At 37.8% G+C, this 18,663-nt stretch overlaps 1 protein-coding gene across 5 annotated transcripts in view; it reads left to right on the top strand.

Annotated features, from left to right (window-relative positions):
• DIPK1A (divergent protein kinase domain 1A) overlaps nt 1-18,663 on the top strand; it is a 33,473-nt gene that overhangs the window by 2,110 nt on the left and 12,700 nt on the right. Inside the window, exon 1 of one of the 5 annotated variants that reach the window (XM_034437243.3) lies at nt 7,011-7,527. The exons of 1 other annotated variant lie outside the window; for it this stretch is intronic. In XM_034437243.3, the coding sequence (XP_034293134.1) occupies nt 7,474-7,527 (54 nt within the window). In that variant the 5' untranslated portion in view covers nt 7,011-7,473. Of the gene's footprint in view, nt 1-7,010; nt 7,528-7,733; nt 7,914-9,014; nt 9,071-18,663 lie in introns of those variants that run through there. 3 more of the 5 variants (XM_087889972.1, XM_060690041.2, XM_060690042.2) reach the window with 3 other exon arrangements.

Here is an 18,663-nt window from a genome sequence, read left to right as displayed (position 1 = left end):
TTAATAAGTCATATTCTGAAGTTTTATGAATTCTAGATATGGTTCCATAATGTCTCTCTCTCTAAGGACTTATTTTTAACTCAGCTTACTACAGTTAGATATATTAAGAACAAGGGTGAATGTAACCCTGCCTGGAGACATAGTAGTAGCAAGAATATCTGAGAGGAACTTAAGTTAATGACTTATTTATTAAAGAATCTTAAATGTAATGAGATATTAGTGCTGGAATCTCTTCAGTGATATTAAAAGATAGCATATATTTAAGGTCTTTCATCTCAATTAAAATGCATCAGACTGCAAAGTATATGTATAGGACTACAATGTACAGTCAAGTCCCATGCATGCTTATCTAGATATACCAGGAAAACTCTTGTATCAGTTTGATTGTGATTGGGCAAAACAACGTACCAAAGGCAATGATTTTTGAATCAACATACCACAAATGGGCTAACTTAAAAAATATGTTCATAATCCAGACTCCATGACTTCCATGGGATTGAAATTTGGCAGAGTTGTGCTGCTCCATAGTGGCTGCAGTCATGTGATCATTCTTTCCAACACTTCCAGCTTCCTACAAGGAAATTCAGTGGGGAAGCCAGCAAGAAGTTGAAAGTCTCTCCTGGTTCCACTGATCTTTAATAAAGGTGAATATTTGTAGCTCAGGGTTGAAATTAGGGGTCTTTGGTGTTCTCTGAGTTGATATTTTCATGCAATATTTCATACCCACATTAGGTAACACCATCAGTGCTAGTAAGGAGTAGGGTTCGCTCTCAGTTTATATTCTAGTGCTGTGATGGCAAACCTATGGCACACATTCCCAAAGTGGCATGTGGAGCCATGTCACCTGGCACGTGTGGCATCACCTGTTCCTCTTCTGGGCTTCTGGCACGCATGCGTGCATGACGATCAGCTGGCCTTTTTGCATGTGGCAGTGCCGGAAACTAGACAATCTTCTAGCTGGTCTTCCATTTTCCTGCGTGAGTATGCATGCCGGCCAGCTGATCGTCACGTGAGCATGCGTGCTAGAAACCCAGAAGAGTACAGGAACTGGCTGAAATTGGAAGTTCATTTTTGGGCATGCACCCTGGGCAGCTTCTCTTCTGGGTTGTGGCCCAGACACGCATGCGCTCCCTTTTCAGCACTCAGTGTTGAAAAGGTCCAGCATCACTGTTCTAGTGGCTTGCCATGGGGTGGACTTAGGAGTTCTTTGGTTGGGCTGTTTACTGTTGGCTTGTTTGACAGCTCCTTGTTTGGGATGTTGTTTACTTGATTGAAAGCCACTAGAATATAAACTGAGAGCAAACCCTACTCTTTACTAGCACTGATGATAAGTTTGTGGGTAATGAAACTTCTGCAAGAAGACAACCAAGCTCAGAGATCACTAAAGAGCCCACCCCTCCCCCCCCATTTTTGCCTGCCCATGTTCAGTCTGCTTCTCTGTTTAGGTAAGGAAACATCTCTGAAACGATGACCCAATTGGTCACGGGTTGTCTAGTCGCAAAATAAAACTATTAAGTTTTAATAGGCTTATTTATAACTACATTCTTACATACAATTATGCAGAAGCGTATTGCACTTAAGATTCAATTTACCTTTAAGTAACCATGTACTGCCCTTCCTTTCTTTTGACTTGCATTATCTTTCCCCACACAAGAAAATAATTGTTTTGTTCTGCCAATTAGAAAGTGTAGCAAGAGAGGCAACTGAGTGCCTAATGTGAATGATGGAATATTTTAACCCTTATCTCCTAGAATCCCACTGAGTTTTATACATCCTGGCCTGCTTAAATGCCTTATTGCAGCTTGGTGGTAATTTAAGGCTGGCACCACCCACTTTCTTAAGCCAAAAGAATATCTTGATCTGTTTTCCTTCTTGCTTATGAGACAAAAAAGAGATCTCAAACCTTGAACTTAATTAACTAGTGATTTTGAGGATGGAAAATTAACTTTATAAAATCACCTCCTGGCCTTTATAGTATTGAGATATGTGGATAGAGAAAATAGGCTCAACATCTTTTAAAAGAGGAATGAAACAAAAACACAATTCTATTCAGTATTTTAAAAATCCATTTCATTAAAAAAAATGAAAAGGAAAACTGCCTTTGTATTCAAGTTAAAATGCCCATAGCAATTACAAATGATTGATATAAAGTATTTAGCCCAGATAAAATTACAAACAGCATAGTAACCTTCGCTCTTTCAAAAATTGCTATGACAAAGATCCATAGTGGGACAAGATAAGAAGTTAACGTACATAAAATAAATTGAGGTTTAGATACAAAACGTATTAGAAATCAATACTAGAAACCAGTTTGGTGTAGCGGTTAAGGCACCAGGCTAGAAGGTGGGAGACTATAATTAAAGCCCCATTTTAGCCATGAAAGGCAGTTGGATGGTTTTGTACCAGAGGTGGGTTTCAGCAGGTTCTGACCAGTTCTGGAGAACCGGTAGCGGAAATTTTGTGTAGTTCAGAGAACCGGTAGTAAAAATTCTGACTGGCCCCGTCCCCATCTATTCTCTGCCTCCCGAGTCCCAGCTGATCGGGAGGAAATGGGGATTTTGCAGTAACCTTCCCCTGGATTGGTGGGGGGAATGGAGTTTTTACAGTATCCTTCCCCTGCCACATCCACCAAGCCATGCCCACAGAACCGTTAGTAAAAAATTTTGAAACCCACCACTGCTTTGTACCAATACTCTCCCTCAACCCAATCCACCTCACAGGATGGGTGTTCTGGGGAAAATATGAGGAAGAAGGAATACTGCATGTGTTTACAGCCTTGAGTTATTTGTAAAAATAATAAAGGCAGGGGATACATACAGAAAAATACAGAAAAGAAACATTTGAGCATGTCTGCAAAATATTCACACTAATGCGAAGAAGAGCCCTGGTGGCGCAGCAGACTAAAGCACTATTATTAACATCAGCTGCCTGCAATTACTGCAAGTTCAAATCTCACCAGGCTCAAGGTTGACTCAGCCTTCCATCCTTTCTAAGGTAGGTAAAATGAGGACCCGGATTGTGGGGGCAATAAGCTGACTTTGTATACATATACAAAAAGTACGAAGGCTATTGCTTAACGCATTGTAAGCTGCCCTGAGTCTCCGGAGAACGGTGGCATATAAATCAAATAAAAATAAAAATAAAATAAATAAATAAATAAATGTCATCTTACCACTACTACATAAAGACCAGGGCACATAGAAAATTTTATATGCTTGTGGCTTTCAGACGCTAGTCTGCTACAACATCAAGTAAGATGTTGCTAAACTGAGTTCAGAATAGGTAGCTTAAAATTCAATGGATGGTGATTTCTGTCTTGTGCTTAGGGCTCAACATTGTAAACTAGGCTCAGTGTGAACCAAGTTTGTCATATTAAGGTGCTTTGTAACTAATAGGTATATTATTCCACATGCTAACTTGTTATTTATTATTTGTAACCCACCATATTTTAATAAATAACTCAAGGCAGCAAATATATCCAACACACCTTCCTCCTCCTATTTTCCCCACAACAATCCTGCGAGGTGAGTTGGGCTGAGAGCAAGTGACTGGCTCTCTGGCTATGGCTGTGCTCTCCTATACCCATCTAAGGACCTCATCCTTTTTAGGTTTTTGCTTTTTATAGCTTTTTAGTTTTTAATTTATATATCTTTTATAATTTTCTCTTATTTTTACGTTTCTGTAATTCTTTTTAGAAGTTCACTCTTTTTAGATTTTTATGCTTCTTTTCAATTATAGTACCCTACCATATGCTGGGTTATGCTCATAATAAAGGCTGGCGGAATAAAAGCTAAGTGTTCAGGAAGTGTAAAAAGTCTAAAAAAAGCAAAATCTAATGTCCTGACATAGTTTTTTTGCACCAAACAATTCATGGCTTCCCAAAATCAGGGCTGAAGGCTGCAAGGCATAAAATGTAAAAACTGCTCTATTCCCTGTTCTGCAACTCTTATGCTTTATTTGACTGTTATATGCAGGGTTGTAAAGAAGATGCTCATTCTGCATTGCCTCCCCCCCACCCCCCGCAAATGATGATCTTGATAGGACAACATTATGGGATATAGAATTTCCAAATGGATTTTCCACTGCTTCCCCTCTCCCACTTTATCCAGTACTAAAACTGAATTAAAAATTTAATTTCAATTTATTGAAAAGTTGGCAGCAACTAAGGGAATCTTAAGGACTGCACAGAAAGCCCGGGATGGATATAAATTATTAACTCATGATTTAACATACGCACAAAAATACACCTGTAAGATCTTTTTCTTCCGCAAATTATAGCATTGAATTTGTTAGAACCCTGAGTTACTACATTTGCATCATAATCAATACAGTTCCACTGCAAAGACTAACCTTTGCCCTTTATTGAAGTTGGCTCAAAGACCTGCCCAACAATGAAGTACTTCTAGTCTTATGAATTGATCTTTATGGATTTTCCTAGTGACACTATTTATATGACTTGACTATGTGATTATGTTACACACATTCTAAATACTTTTAGCACATAATAAATATTTAAGGGAGATCATGTTCATCACCAAAGATTTGTGAAAATTTGATCTGCAGTTTCACATATACATTTGGTGTGCGTTTCTGTATATTAATGCTGTTTCCCTTTCCAATTTCCTTCTCACGATACATCAGAATTAATACTAATACTATCCCTCTATGCAGCCATGCCATGTCTCCAGGGTTACCTAAGTTTCTGTAGTTTCTTCATCAACATTAAATTAAACTGCTAGCTTTTTAAATTAAGCTTTTTAAATTAAGCTGTTAGCTGCCTTTGTAGCTAAATTATTTGTGCTTGTTCCAGGCAACAGCTGCTCAGGTAAATAATATTCTGTGCTTCACGTATGTTTTTATTGATTTTTAATGAAATTTTTAAAATGGAATTGTTAATATTTCTCTTGAAAAGATATGCTGGAAGATATTTTATGTGCCACCTCCTTAATTTCTCATTGCTTTAATGCATTTGCCCTATAGTGATGAAACTATACCGTGAATTACATTAACCTTGATGGAATTTGACCTAAATCTACATTTATTTAGTAATAATGAGTGTTCACTAGGTACTGGTATTTAGCTGATCTTGGTGATTCTGGAAAAGAAAAGGTAGACCTGGTTAACACATACCATCAAGAAATCCTAAGGCCTCGGAAGTCAACAAAACATTCTGGAAGGTTAACAGCAAACCACTTTCACCCTGTTGCCAGAAAAGAACATGACTTCTTCATGCAACTAGCAGTCAAACTTCACTCTAAGGAAACTCTCATTGGTTAGAAGTGTATTTCTTCTTAGATTATAAGTATAGGACTTTATTTGCCTGAACTTCACATTTGCCACTTAAATGAACATGAATACCTTTCTCTCCTTTGATGTACCTTTACTAAGAGCAAAAAATATTTCACGTTGCGTTTCATAGAAAACTTAGACATGAAAATAGAGACTATACTATGGCTGGCTAATGAACATAAAGCCTATTGAGAACTGCCAGTGTCAATTGTTTTATTAATGATGTAAAAAGCTTGGGCCGTGAACATAATAAGGAAACACGTGTAATTTTATTCACTCATCAGTAAACCTCATTGTTTTTCTCCATTGTACATTGTGATTAATCATCCTAATGTCTATTATTAATGGCAAATTGTTGGAATGAAACTGAAGCCTACATTTGTTTTCAGAAGAAAGCAGTTATTCAGGGTTACCATCAGGTATTTTGAAAGCACAAATGACAATATCCAGCAGATTCATTCAGTATATTCAAAAGAAGGCAGATACACTGAATCATGGGTGTTGCTTTATTATAGAATACTGAATTTAATCTATCCGTTTCACTAATGATGAAAGTATTTCACTAATAGTGAAAGAATTACACACACAAGCACACACAAACACACTTTCAATGTACTAGGGCCAGAATATTATTTTGAAAGTGGATGGCATGAGTTTCTAACCCGACAAAAATAAATCAGATTTGCAGTAGTCTTAAGAAATATTTGATAAATTTTGGGGTGGAGGGATAGATAGGCTGTAATGGGAAACCAAGATGTTGTTTTAATATTTAAAAAGAGGCTAGTTCACCATAAGCAAATTGTCAGTTTCTCTGAATTTCTTAAATATTAACTAATGTTATTACCTCCTCTGGCTCTAGCAGTTGGATAGATTAAAGTCCAGTAATTAACTACATTAAGTCATATCAATACAATTAAGCTGTATAAATGACATATTTACAAGAGCAAGTACTACAGAGCCTAGTAGAATGGATGTGTGAAACCGGCCCTTGATCCTTTTTTTTATAAAAATCACCTGACATTTTAAACCGCACCAGCCAGTTTGTACATAGCATCAAAAAGTGATATTTCCTTCCATCACCGAGACACTATAAATACATTATTTGAAATTCAGCACCACTTGCTTGCCATGTTAAACTATTGCGGTACAGTTACACTACAGCATGTCCCGATTTGGCTACCTGCACATAGCACTTGCCACACTGTATTTTTCTTTTCTTTTTTAAAAAAAAGAAAAATAGTGAAGAAGATGAAGAGCGCTAGGGAGAACATCCCGGCAACCTCCAGCACGCCCACGCCACTCCACGCGTGGACCCCGTCCCCGACCCTCTCTCTCTTTACCATCCCCAGCACATGGCACTGCCTTACTCATCATCCGGATAACTCCCGATCTTAACAGAACTCAGGATCCAGCTTGAGTAGTATCGGGTTAGTAGTATCCCCAAGGACCATCTGACCCTCCCGCCCCACTTCAGCGGGATTCGTTTCCCCCCTCCACACACACACACACTCCACGCGTTTCGTGACTCTCTTTTCCTTCGGGTGGGCACGATCCCTCCCACTGCAGAGCGGCAGCGCTCTCAGGCTGGAGGGAGCCCCCCAAACCCTCTCTTCTCCCCTTCCTGGAGGGCTCAAGACGCTGCCGAGGCAGGCGGATAAATTCTGGGCGGCGCGCCACCAAGCCGCCCTCCAGAACCGGAAGCCTCCCTCTCCTTCTTCTTCTTTTTTTTTTTTAATCCGAGGAGAATGAGAGGGAAGCAGAAAGGCGAGCGCAGGCGGGTTTTGGCGCGTCGGCCGAAGCAGCTGAGGTGCCTCCATTCCTCCCCTCAGGTCGAGGAGTTGCTCCTCGGCGGCCCCTCCCCTCTGAGGCTCAGGCCACGAGAAAGCCGCGCTTTGTGACAGTTGGCAAAGGCGCGCGCGGGGGGGGGCGGGGGGGGAGAGGCGGCGAAGGGGGCGGGGCGGAGAGACGCGAGAGGAGCCGCCCGCCCCGCTTTCGGGCACGTTTTGCTGCTTTCTTGGCAGGGCGAGCTGAGCCCGAACCGCAGCCCGCCGGTCGGCCCCCGCCGTTCATCCGCTTTTGACTGAAGCCGTCCGGCCATCTGGCCGAGCGGCCGACCAAAAATAATAAAATAAAATAAACAAACCCTCCGACTGCTGCAGCCCGCTGCGGGGATGTGCCATTGCCATGGCGAGGAGGGTCTCTGCGGGGGCCTGGCTCAGGAAGCCCTACTACGGGCAGGTAAGCAGGCAGGGCAAGGGGGTCCAGGCGGGACACGGGCTGCTGAGGCGAGGGGGGGGGTTGCGGTGGCGGGGTAAACACTGGGGCAGGCACTGCGGTTGGGAGCAGCCAGGCGTGGGCCAGGCTGGCCGCGAATGGGGAAGCGAGTGTGGGGTGGGGGGGGGAGAGAGGATAGCCGCTCGGGGGAGGGAAGGATGTGTGTACATTGGGGGTGGGGAGGAATTGCGAAGGATCCTTGGCTACGGCGTTACTCGGCGAAGCAGCCCGAGCAAAAGAATGCCGCCCGGCGGTTAGGAATCCGCGCCATCAGTTTCTCAGGACTTCCCGAGCCTTCCTCTCTTTTTTGGAGTGGGGGGGGGATAGTCAGCAACTACGGGATGAAGCAGGTAACCGAATCCTCGCCGTGTCCTTAACTAGGCCCGGCCCTAAGCCTTCGTTTTAAAGCCTCCCCCCACCCCCACCCCACTTCTCAACCCAGCAGTCCTACTTCTCCCTCCTCCTCCCCCCCCCCAATCATTGTTTCCCCACTCCTGGCTCTGGCTACGTTGGAGGTTTGTGAACTGGTGATGATGCCTCCTGTTTAAAAAGTCTTTCCAACTATGATTATCTCTGCGATTCCAGTCAAAAGCTTTCCTGGTGATTGAGCAAAGGATTTGTTACCGATTCCCAGATTAAAAAAATTCTCCTCCCCCCCAAAAAAATAACTCGCTGGGCATCCTTAGGATTTGAAGATATGTTGTTTTGACGGGTTGCGTCTTGGAAGTCAATGGTAGAATACTGTAAAAGGCTAAAAAGCAGCGCGCCCGTACACAGACGCAAAAAAACCTGAAATGTCCTTTGTAAAGTGCTAACCTTTTAGAAAATGTAAGCCGGGAAGAGGCAGTGGGAGCTGGTTATGTTCCTGTTTATTTCTTCCTATATTAAATAAAGATTTAATCATGAAGGCAATATATTTTCTCTTCATTGTGCTTTAACTTCACTACCTGTTACTCCACGGTAAAGCATTACAATTGTTAGAGAGCAAGAATATATTCTTGAGATATTTTTATCAGATTTACAGAACGTTATTGTTCAAAAGAGCCTAACCATCTACAAAAATTCTGTGATGAGTTTAGACACACTTGTCAAAATTCTCTGTAGGCCTTTCCTGGAAGCATAAAACAAGCAATTCCCAAAATCTATTAAACTATAGTCAGACGGTTTACAAAATCACCCCAGACAAAATTGTTGCAGCATGAACATAATTACTTGTATGCACATCTTTGCTGCATCAAAAAAAATTTTTTAGTGACCGTACCTATTTGGTTGTATTATACTATTTTCTTGGTTTTAAAAAAAGTGTGGTAGAGAAAAGAAAGTTTTTATTTTTTAATTTTATCTCTCTCTTGCCTTTCTTATTTTTTGCAAATTACTTGGAGTGGCAAACATATCCAACACACTTTCCTCCTCTTCTTTTCCCACAGAAACAACAACATTGTTAGGTGGGTTGGGCTGAGATAGTGTGACTGGCACAAAGCCACCCACCTGGCTTTTCATGATTAAGGTGCGACTTGACCTCACAATCTCCTATTTCTAGTCTGATTGTTATTTTATGGAATTTTCATATAGTTTAATGTACTGGTGTAATTATCTCTATAGCACGGGTGTCAAACTCATCGCATCACATTGCTGTCATGTGACATATCACAATGTTTTTTCCCTTCACAGAGCTGGGGTGGGCATGGCCTGCACATGATGCATGTGGCCCACAGGCCGCCAGTTTTAACAGCCCTGCTCTATAGGATTTTGTATACAGGTTAAAAGATACTTTGGCTGTACTTATATAGAAAGTCTATATTTAGACATGGAGAGAAGAAATAAATGGGGATGTGTAAAAATGATGTAAAAAGCTTTTGCGGTTATTTCAAATAGGAAGTGAGGATGGGTGGGAAATATGTAAAAAACCTTGTAAAAAGTGCTTCTTTCAAAAAATATTCAAATGAGATTAAACTTGCAGCATTGGATGAAGAGAAGTAATAGTCTTCCCATTCCACTCTAAAAATAAAGCTGGAAAATGTTCATTCTTGTTTACTCTTATTTTAAAAGTTATCTTTATTTAAATAAAAATCAGGGAAATTTAAATGAGCAACTTCTTTTTAATAGAATGGATTCAGAAGAGGTTTGTACAACACATCCCTTAAGAGGATGGTGTGATTATATGCAAGGGCAATCAAATGTCCTTCTTAGTATAGTAGCAGAATAACTTTAATACTGCTTTTGTATGTTCTAAAAATAAAAAGCATTAACAAATCTATATTATGCTCTGAGCAAGAGCTGAATTTTGTTTCTATGTTAGATGCTTCCTAATCAGATTCAGTTCACATACATTTGCACATGGTTTAAACATATATTTACACTTTTTCTATGCTTTGCATAAAGTTGCTTAGCATGAAAGAGAGTTGCATAATGGGTGTGTATGTTTAGACAAGTGGGAATGTCTATGCAATTATTAAAAAGCTATGCGCATACATTTTCCAATCATTTACACAGGAATAACAGCCCCCTTTTAAAACAGGAACAAACTTGTTTTGATGAGACATAATAAAGTAACTAATTATTATGGCTTTTGTTTCTTTGTATCATGGCTTTTCAGAGTATAAAATGCATCCTTTCTTTTCACAGCCTTTCTTTAGTTTGGCTATGTACCATATCTGAATGTCTTCATCATTCCCCTCTCCTAGTTTGTTCTCAAATCTTTGTGTCCTTGGCATAATTTCAAGCTTTACTTCTCCTCCACAAACACTTTTAAAAGTCCATTAATTCTATGAAGCATCACAGGAATCATTTGTGATCATTTACATTTCTGCTCAAAGTTGTAGTTGTTTATATTTTCATATTAAAATACTTTGATTTTAAATCTGACAATTTCATTTAGGATTATACTGACCATTTTCTATAGTAGAATATTCATACATCCAGTCATTGCTTAAGACCTGTTCTGTATGAATTGAGATAGGCACCACAACCTGTATTTCTATCTCAGTAACTTTGCAGCAGTTCTTCTGTAACTGAAAGCCTGGTGCTTTTTCATTGCCAGGACTTGCCTTGCCACCATCTCATCTTTCTCATTTGCACTTTCCATTCCCATGAAAATAATGGCTGCTAGCTGCCCATTTTAGCAGTTCCCCGATGCCTCACTGGAAGTGGAGCTGACTAACTTAAGATGGCAGAAAGTCAGGACACTTCAAAATTTGAAGTGCAACAGCATTAAATCGATGCTTACAGCAGGAAGGGGAGGGATTTATGAAGGTGACAGCTGGGTGGAAGAGAGTTCTGAGTTCTCCTCTACTATATAGTCATTATGTTGATTTAGTAGCTTATGGCTCACTGTATTCTCTGAACCCAGCCATTGTGATATATTTGTTTCTATGGTGAACATAATTGACTTAATGCGAATAAAACAAATGGCCAAATGGTTGTTTGTATTTGCTTAGTAAATATAGTAAAAATATTAATTATTTTAACCTTTTTATGAACTTGTATAAAAATACTGTTAATTTGGGATTGACATCTGATGTTTCCTTTTCAAAGTGATTTCAACTATTGATTATGAACAAATGTATATTTCTATACTTATGTCTGAATCTATCCTTCTGTATCTTTCTTCCTAGCAACAGGTATTGTTAACTGTTTGTATGCCAGTAAATATTTCTCCAAATAGATTGATTTCAAATGATTCTTAGTTATGTACTTTAACATTTATATTGCATGTTAAAAAACAGCTTTTATAGGAAGTTGATGAAGATATATCACTGAATCCCAATAAACTATGACTAAATTTGAAATATGGGAATAGGCATTAATACTCTTTTTGGAATCAAGTTCCTTATTTTAAATGTAATTAGGAGACACATTTGTCTGAACTTAATTGCTTAATTGCTTAATGTTGGTTACCATTCTCAGATAATCTAGATTTTAAATATAATTCTCTCTTATAAAAACGTAAAAATAAACCAGCATGTCCACTCCTAATATGAGCTGCTTGCTACCTCTAATCCTGGCAATTACCATGGAATTCTTGTCTAGGAACTTCTGTCTTTCCTTTCTGATATAATACTAAAGCTTCTTGTATCCAAATTTCAATTGTGTTTCCTGTTGGGTTTTTTTACTGGTGGTTTAGTGCAACAAAATTATGAGATACTGATTCCCTTTTTTCCTTTGTAACCCAATAGCAAGAGAAGATTTATATAATAGGAATTTTTTCAACAGAGTGAAAAAAGTAATCAAAACAAGTGGTATGCAACAAGAGACTTCTCTTCATTTATTGGATTGCTTTAAACTTTGATTTAATTCAAGAATACTGAAATACACTACCTCAATGCATGTGCAACAATTTGTCTCATTCTGTCTCAATCTGATATTAATATCAGTATTCTATGGAACTATTGAGATGTAACTTTTTTCAGAAATGCTACTTGAAATGCATTTGGCATGATGAATAACTCATTGCAATGCAGTACACATTACTTAGCAGAATATTGAGTCTGTAAACTCCTTGTCAGGTGTCGTCATATGCTTTCTCTTTCAGTATTTTCTGGATCATTTCCAAAAGGATTAGCAGGAAAGAGAAGAGAGGGTCTAAAGCAATTTTATTTTAATGTGACAGATATCACAAAATACTTGTTCTTTAAAGTAGATTGCCATGTCATAACTACTTAAAACATTCAAAGGAGCTAATACAACACTGGTGACATTGAACTGGCCACACCTACCCTGGCCCCTGGAGGGCAAACACAACCCTGGTGCGGCCCTCAATAAAATCGAGCTTGACACCCCTGGCCTATGACAATGGCAACCAGGAAATATTCTGCATTCTTAATAGTAAGACTAGATTCTGACTAGACTTTCAGCAAATTTACAGTAGCTATCACAATTATGATTCAAACTATAATTATACTAATTGCATATCTTATGTTAAAAGCTGGGTTGAGTAGTTTCACTAACTTTCTAATGCTGAGAAATACATATGCTTAAATTGTAGGCTGACGTACTTTTAGACTTGGAATTATTCAGCAATTATTTTGCTCATTCAGCATTCTATAGATAGTAGTTAGGTCTGAAATCAAGATATTTTTAGATGTTCACTGGATGAGGGGCGGGGAAGAGAAAATATTTAGTGTTTCAGATTACTGATTTTGGTTATGACTTAGTCTTTTCTAGGGACTAGTCAGTTACTGTCCTGAAGTGAACACAGTATTTAAATATTCCATTCCCAACAGAACTCCTATCAATTTAAATATAACTTGTTTGATTGAGTAATATGCCAGTTAAATCTCATGGACAAGATGTAAAGCTTTGCTTATGTTAGGCAGCTCAATAATAATGAAAAAATGGGCCCTTCCAAAACCAGCACTCATTGTTATATCAATAATTTAAACTTCATAATTAATAAATATATAAATACTTGTGACATTAGAGGTATATAGATCAAAAGCATGAATAACCATGTATTTTTTAATGCTGATGATGCCATATTGATGTCTGAGAATCCAAATGTTTGCAACAAACTCTAAGACTGTGATGGAATAGGCGTGGACCTGAAAATTAATGTGAAGTACAAAGGTAGTTGTGTTTGATAGAGAAAGTCAAGTGAACAGTTCCAGGATATGAATAAATAGAAAAAAATAGAACAAACAGTATATTTATCAAAATGTTTACTGAAATGTGAAGAAAGATGTTTACCTGCAGAAAGAAAGGTAGTGGGCAGTTTCTGATGTGTTGTAAGGAATGAATGTGTCTTGAAAAAAGCAAAATGGTTATATATAGCAACTTACTTCTGCTCACTTTATTATATGAAAATAGTATTTCAGGAGACACAAGTAGTAGTGGAAATGGATTATTTAAGAAGAATGTAACAGGTTAAAGAATAAATGGATGATACATAAATGTAGATTGAATGCTAAAGTGAGTAAACAGTATGGAAGAATTGTGTTGAAGATATGTGTCATATAGAGAGAATGAGGTCTTAATCGCAACTCAAATACATATGAAGGGTGAATATGCTAAGAAGTAGGGAAAAGCAAACTTGCAGTTGGATGATTTGAAGAAATCCTTAGGAAATATGAGAAGTTCAAAGAATAAAAGGTCATTGTATAAATCAATGCTTGGACATAAACATGGGTGGCTTGCCAGATTAGAAAGGTATAGAGAGGTATAATGAATGAGGCGTTGAAAACTAGATTCAGCTGTATCTCATATTCTGTTATATTAGGATTACATTTTATTTTGCTTATTATTTCTTGCTCTCTGCTCAATGTTTCTTAACTCAAGAAAATATGATGAATAAGTATATATTCATACTTCAGTTATAAATAAGGTATAGAAATCGCAATAAAAGTCTGTAAAATGTTTCACGATTGGAGAAAATAGTTTCAACAATTTCCCACAAAGCTTTTTTTTTAACTATTGCATATTGTCTCTACATACAACAAAATGAGCCCCATTGAAAAGCAATATTATAAACAAATTGTATTGTGATCAGATTGCATCATTGCTCTTTAGTTTATTTATAGTTTCTCATTTCCTTTCTGTATAATATTGCTTTGAAAAAAGATACTCTAAAACAGAATTTGTACCGTGAGGTGTTTACTTCTTTTCCTGCCTAATTAATCTTTATAAAAATGCCTCTAAGGGCCATTAAGCTATACCCTTATTGCAAGAAAAGTGCTGATTGGACCCAGGTGGTAACTGATGAAAGAGTTAACTGTTCTAAAGGTAAAATCTTTATCAAATCAAGCTCTGACTTCATAGATTTATATAGGTACTTTTTTTTCTCGCAAAGATAGTGAAATGGGTTGCTATTGCTGATTTCTAGGATGTTTCTTTCAATTTTTCCAACCTAGCCTATAGCCATGATGTTCCCAGGGGATCTCCATTCTGTGTATTAGCCAAGCCCAACCTTGTTTTATCTTTGTAAAAAAAAAATCAAAATAAAAACTTGATTACTCACATCTGTCACTTATTTGTTGCATAAATGCCCAAAGACCATTAAGGAAGACAGCAGAGGAAAGAGAGAATGGAGGACAAAGTAGATTTTAAAATTGAGATTTGCTGTGAAATCCACAGGAAAACTTGATCCAAACCAAAGTAAAGAGAGGATTTGGGGAAAATGGTCAGACTAGCAAATCTCAAGAAAGAAAAATATAGAAAAGGTTGAGACTAAGAAAATGTAGACAAGATAATGGTTTATCTGATACATGGCCATATTTCTTAGGCCTTTATAAGGAAGAGTAGATTTTGGACCATCAGAAAAAAATTTCTACAACAGAAAAGAAGGTATAGAAGTCAGTTTATATGCCACTACAACTGACTAACTGATCTTTAAAAATACAAGCAGGAACTGATGCAGAAGATACTTGAACCCCCAAACTGCCAACTCAGTTGGTTGGCAATATTGCTTGTATATTAGCTGTGCTATATTTTGAGGTTCTATGAAGTGTCAATTGAAAATTAATAAAGGAAAAGGTTGCATTGAAAACTGTTTCCAGTCTCACTATTATTCCAAGGTACTTTTCCCTTTGAAAAGGATAAATCTATGATAATCCCATAGGCTAGAAGGAAAAAGTAACTTTAATGATATAAGCAAAGAAATAATAGTAGGTGTCCAGGGTTATGGACTGGGCCCAACTCACCTCACAGGGTTGTTGTTGTTGTGTAGAAAATAAGAAAAGAAAGCAGCACTGAATTATATATGTTTGCCACCTTGAGTTATTATTTTAAAAATTGGATAAAAATCAATAAATTTTGTGTTTTTTCTAATTGCTTGATGTAAAGGGAGGAATTATTGTAAGGATCTGAATATACTTTTTAATTCAGCCATAATCTTTCAAGTATTAGAAATAATTTTGTCTCTTATTTAACCCAGTATTTTTAGAATACAAGAAGAGATGTTTCTTTTCTTCTAGATCTGTCAAAAACGTATAGGCAGTGCATACTAATAAACAGCCAAAAGGGAGTTGCAATGTGTGTATGCATATAGATGAAACTATAAATCATAGTAATTGCATAGACAGGGAAATAGAACACTCAATCTGTGGCCCAAGAGTGCTCATTTTCTTTCTTACTTTTTTAATAGAAAATAATGCAGTTGGTTCACTCTCTCACTGCAAGAGGAAGAAAATGATAAATACTTTGACGTATACCAGATTGTGAACTCTTCCTGATATGTGAGATGTAAACACTCCAGTTAATTTATCAGAATATGGATAATGTTGTTAAAGCAACATTCCTTGCTATGTGGGCAATACATTTTATAGATTTGTCATATTAAAGGAAGAAAGCCAGTTTGATGTAGTGTAGCTTTAGCTGGCTGGGTGATCTTCGACTAGTCACTTTCAGTCAGCTCTAGAAAGGAGGCAGTGGCAAACCACTTCTGAAAAAGCTTGCCATGAAAACTGCAGGGATTAGTCCAGGCGGTTGCCTGTAGTCTAAAACTGACTTGAAGGAACAATTTAAAAAAAAAAAAATGATATAAATTTCTCTCTTCACAAATCATGGACAGGTTAGGGACACAAACTGTTTACTTAGTACTCCATAATCTCTTCACTTGTGCTTGCTTTTGATCTAGCATATCGCAAGGGTAAGAGACAAACAGGTTTTTCCTCTAGGTACTTAAATGTTATGTCTCCTTGAATTACACTCCTAATAGCATTGTTTGTAGATGGCTGCAGTTGCCAAACATTGTCTGACTAGTTAGTAATTGGTTAAATAAGCATGGTCAAGCCTGATTAGTATTTGGGTGGAAGACAGCCCAAACATTCCAGGGTTACAAGTTGAATTGGAATGGAGAAGGAGACAACATGTGCTTTTGAGAAGAAAACTGCATAGTTTTAGTCGTATAAATCACCAGGAGTAACCTCAAATTGATGATGTCCTCAATATCTCTCTTTTCCTTAAAACAACAATGTACATTTAATGTAATCTCATTTGTAATATTACCTGCTGATGAAGTGAAGAGAAATAAACTTGCTAATGACATTCTTATTTATTGGATATACTTAGTCTGTATTTATCGTTATATCTAGGCAAAAGATAAAAGAAGAATTTGAACTGAGCAACTTTGCAATAATAAAGTGTGAGTTACCAGCACTGTCTTCCTCTCGCAACCCTGGTTGTTCTTCTCTCAGACAGACCTCGGTTGTTACAGCCCCTAATAAAGGGAAGTCAAAATCCAAAGGAACCTCCACCAGGTCCCACCTTTCTGTCCAGCCTCCACTTCCTCTGCATCAGAAAAGGATGCTAAGAGACGTCAACGTGTATTAGAAAAGCAATTTGACAAGGCCCAAAAATGGGCAGAGGCTGATAGGCATTCTGCCATTCCTGAAAGCAGCAGGGAGACATGCATTGCCTCTGAGGAGGAAGTCTTACCTCAGGCTCCTCAGCCAGGTATGCTTGGCTGGTCCCCTAATACTTCACCTGGTATACAGGTTTCCCAGGCACCAGGCATGGATCCTTCTTTATAGGCAACCATGCCTGAACCATGGCTTAGGTCCGGGGTACTTGAGGACCATCTCCTACCCACCTCCCACCGTCCTGTCCGCTCACACAGGGCTGCCCTCCTCAGGATACCGTCGACCAGACAATGTCGGCTGGCGACGTCCAGGGGTAGAACGTTCTCTGTGGGCGCTCCTGCCCTCTGGAATGAGTTACTCACCGAGCTCCGGACGGATGGAACATTAATATAATTTGACTTAATTCAGAGTAATGCTGTATTTTAAAGTATCTGTTAATGCATCTGGACAAATAACTTTTATAATGATGATGATGATGATGATGATACAAACTGCTATATTTATGTATATTTATTTTGGTTAATTTAGTTCTGTTTTGTTGTTCCTTAAAATCATTTTTTTAACCTTGGCAACTGCCTGGTCTGGTCCTTGAAGTTTTTTTGGCAAATTTTTTCAGAAGTGATTTGTCATTGCCTGCTTCTTCAGTTTGAGAGAAACTGATTGGCCCAAGATCACCCAGCTGACTTCAAAGTTAAGGTGGAACCAGAACTTTCCTGGTTTCTAACCTAATGCCTTAACCACTACACCATAGCTGACTCTCAATGTGGCCCATTGTTTATTACTATAAACCCTAGATTTGTGATTAATTAGTTGGTCAAAATTATTGGGGTTTTTAAAAAAATTTAAAATGTATAATACATTTTTAGAATTTAAAAATACTCAATTATGATGCTAGGAATAGTGGTTGGAACAAGAAGAAAGGGCAAGCAAAGAAAATGCTGGTTTGATAACGTGAATAACATCAAAACTGATATAAAGACGAACATCAAACAACTGAAAGAAGCTGCACTTGGCTATAAAGTCGCCAAGAGTTGGACACAACCAAATGGTTAAAAACAACAAAAACAAATGTATTGGGATATGGTTTGGAAGAATTTAAACTTGCAGTGCTTTTATAAGCTAAAAAGTATTTCTAAAATAGATACTGAAAAGTTGCAAGAGCTTTAGAATAGTATAGGAATATCCTAGCTTAATACAGCTTTGGCCTTGTGTTTTCAAGAATGTTGAACATGTCTCTTACAATCTTAAATTTAAATTAATTCATCAGAAGATCATTTTGCATCTTTATCAGACTCCTTGGCAAATGTTGGAGATATAATGTATTTGGGGGGATTTCATCTGTATAAACTGAGTTTATTCTAATACTTTGTTTTGGGCTGATACTCAAACTAATGTTCATATTGTTAAAAAAGTAATTTCACATATGTTAATACAAATTATATGATGACAATTTGAAATGTATTAATTAATGATCATTGGATTTATGCAACTTGTAGCATAGTCAAGAAAATTTCTTTTTATGTAACGATAAAACATTTTTTCTCTGTATGGGCAATTCAAGTTGCCCATCAGCCAATTGTTCAAACAATAACATTGTATTTATTGGGCAACCGACATTTAGAGCAAGTAATAAACTAGTAGCTTTTGTCTGCCCTTTCAAACTTTTTAACAGCTCCTGACTGAAAACTAGTCTTTTTTTAAGTAAGATTAATTGGTTTGTTATTTTTAATGTTGCTTCTGCCCCAAAATTTGGACCTGCCAACAATTTTACTGTTTTTGTTATTTTGGTGAGATAGTTGAAAGTTTA

Source organism: Pantherophis guttatus, chromosome 3 (genome assembly GCF_059756535.1).
Source record: "Pantherophis guttatus breed Tessera chromosome 3, ASM5975653v1, whole genome shotgun sequence".
Classification (NCBI taxonomy): Eukaryota; Metazoa; Chordata; class Lepidosauria; order Squamata; family Colubridae; genus Pantherophis; species Pantherophis guttatus.
Note: the sequence above shows the minus strand (reverse complement) of the source record. Positions and strands in the feature narration are given on the sequence as shown.